This window comes from Helobdella robusta (assembly GCF_000326865.2).
Source record: "Helobdella robusta unplaced genomic scaffold HELROscaffold_309, whole genome shotgun sequence".
Taxonomy (NCBI): domain Eukaryota; kingdom Metazoa; phylum Annelida; class Clitellata; order Rhynchobdellida; family Glossiphoniidae; genus Helobdella; species Helobdella robusta.
This window is the reverse complement of record NW_008704538.1, coordinates 3,569-5,491: the sequence shown is the minus strand read 5'-3', so window position 1 is coordinate 5,491 and position 1,923 is coordinate 3,569. Positions and strand designations below refer to the sequence as shown.

General features: G+C 41.1%; 1 protein-coding gene across 1 annotated transcript in view; it reads left to right on the top strand.

Annotated features, from left to right (window-relative positions):
- Positions 1-1,923, top strand: part of HELRODRAFT_184326 (hypothetical protein) — a gene marked incomplete at both ends in the record, with an annotated part of 6,439 nt that overhangs the window by 1,028 nt on the left and 3,488 nt on the right. Inside the window, 3 exons of the mRNA XM_009022191.1 lie at positions 42-737; positions 1,543-1,581; positions 1,644-1,725. Of these exons, the coding sequence (XP_009020439.1) occupies positions 42-737; positions 1,543-1,581; positions 1,644-1,725 (817 nt within the window). The remainder of the gene's footprint in view (positions 1-41; positions 738-1,542; positions 1,582-1,643; positions 1,726-1,923) is intronic.

Here is a 1,923-nt window from a genome sequence, read left to right as displayed (position 1 = left end):
AATAACATCATCACCGTCATCATCAACATCATCGCCAAAAGAGCTGTGTCAAATTTCAACCTTCCCTCCTGATAACAATCCGTTATATTTAACTCGCCAATTACTAAGTGGCCAACCAATAAGAAAACAGATATGCGGCACGTCGGAGCAACCCTGGATTATTATTGTTCGGCCGGGTCAACGAATCAGAGTGACCCTTTTAGATTTCTCCATCACCTCGACCAATGAAATCACCCGATATAATCAAAATTTGAACTTCAACGGCGAGCAGGCTAACAGGACATCTCACAGTTTGACATCTTTGCTTGCGCTACCAATATCATCATCAACATCATCATCGGCATCACCGTCATCATCATCATCGTTTATGTATCAAGTAGTTCCTCCGCCGCCAAACGCTTCCGCCATATTCGATGACGTCAGCAGAAGACTGACTTGTGATCAGTACGTTCTAATTGAAGAAAACATCGTCGCGGCCTCATCACCGACATCATCATCCTCATCCTCCTCCTCATCATCTTTTTCCTCTTCTTCTTCATCATCATCATCATCATCGTCTTCGTCGTCATTATCAGCATCGAAGATATCATTGCTAGGAGCGCCTACTGTGAAACATTTCATGTGTGGGAACGGCACTCAGGAGCAGACGAGGCAGTACACGTCGCAACTTCACCGGCTACAGGTGGCGCTGCTGATGCCACCGCTGCCCAGCCACAACTACACCGTCAGGATTGAAAGTGAGTGAATGTGGTGACGGGATGCTGATGATGGTGGTGGTAATGTTGCAGAATATTGATAGAGGCAATGATGATTGAGAAACTACATGATGATGATGACGGCGATGACGATGATGATGATGACGACGACAATAATGATGATGATGGTGGTGATGAGTATGATGACGATGATAGTAGCAATAAAAAATCCTTCCGACAAACTCCTCCCCAGTAATTGGATGCCCAGACTCCATAGATGACATCATCACTCCATCATCATCACCACCACCATCATCATCATCATCATCATCATCACCATCGCCGTCATCATTATTATCGCCGGAAGTACTCGGTGAAAAGGGTTGGGGAGGAGGTGATGCTTATTGGATGCATGCAGTCGGATGACAGCTGGCAACTCCAATGCGTTAACATGGAATGGTCAGGCGAGATGGGAAACTGCTCGGAAGGTTGGAGTGAATGAATGAATGAGTGGATGAATGAACGAATGAATGAACGAACGAATGAATGAATGAATAAACGAATGAACGAACGAACGAACGAATGAACGAACGAACGAACGAATGAAAAAATGCAAACTAAATAAAAAACCCACACAAACATCAGACGTTAAATCTCGTGAAACAAAGCATTCGTTGTCTACAGTACACCAATTGTCTTCCTCCATGCATTCGAACTCAAACATTGCAAAAGCAGAACTGACCAATAAAAATAATATAATAATAATAATAAAAATAATAATAATCTAAACAATAATAATAATTTAACGAAAAAATATAGCAATTTTATTAAACATTTTTTTCCTCAGCCGGAGCTCGCATGGATGATAGACGGGCTTTCTCGATAGGTAGGTTCTGAATAATAATAATAATAATAATAACAATAATAATAATAATAAATGCTGACCAGGAGCCGCCATAATGGTCATCACGCTGGTGTCATTCTTCATCGGATTGTTGGTTCTGTTCGCAGGATTGCTCTATCTTAAGAGGTTCTTCCTCTTCTTCTTCTTCTTCTTCATCCTCTTCTTCTTCTTATTCTTTTTTTTTTCCTTTTTTTTCTTCCTCTTTTTCTTCTTCCTCTTTTTCTTCTTTTTATTATTATTATTTGCCGATTTAACCAACCAAATAACCATCCAACCAACCAACCTACAAACCATCCAACCAGCCATCCAACTAATCAATCAACC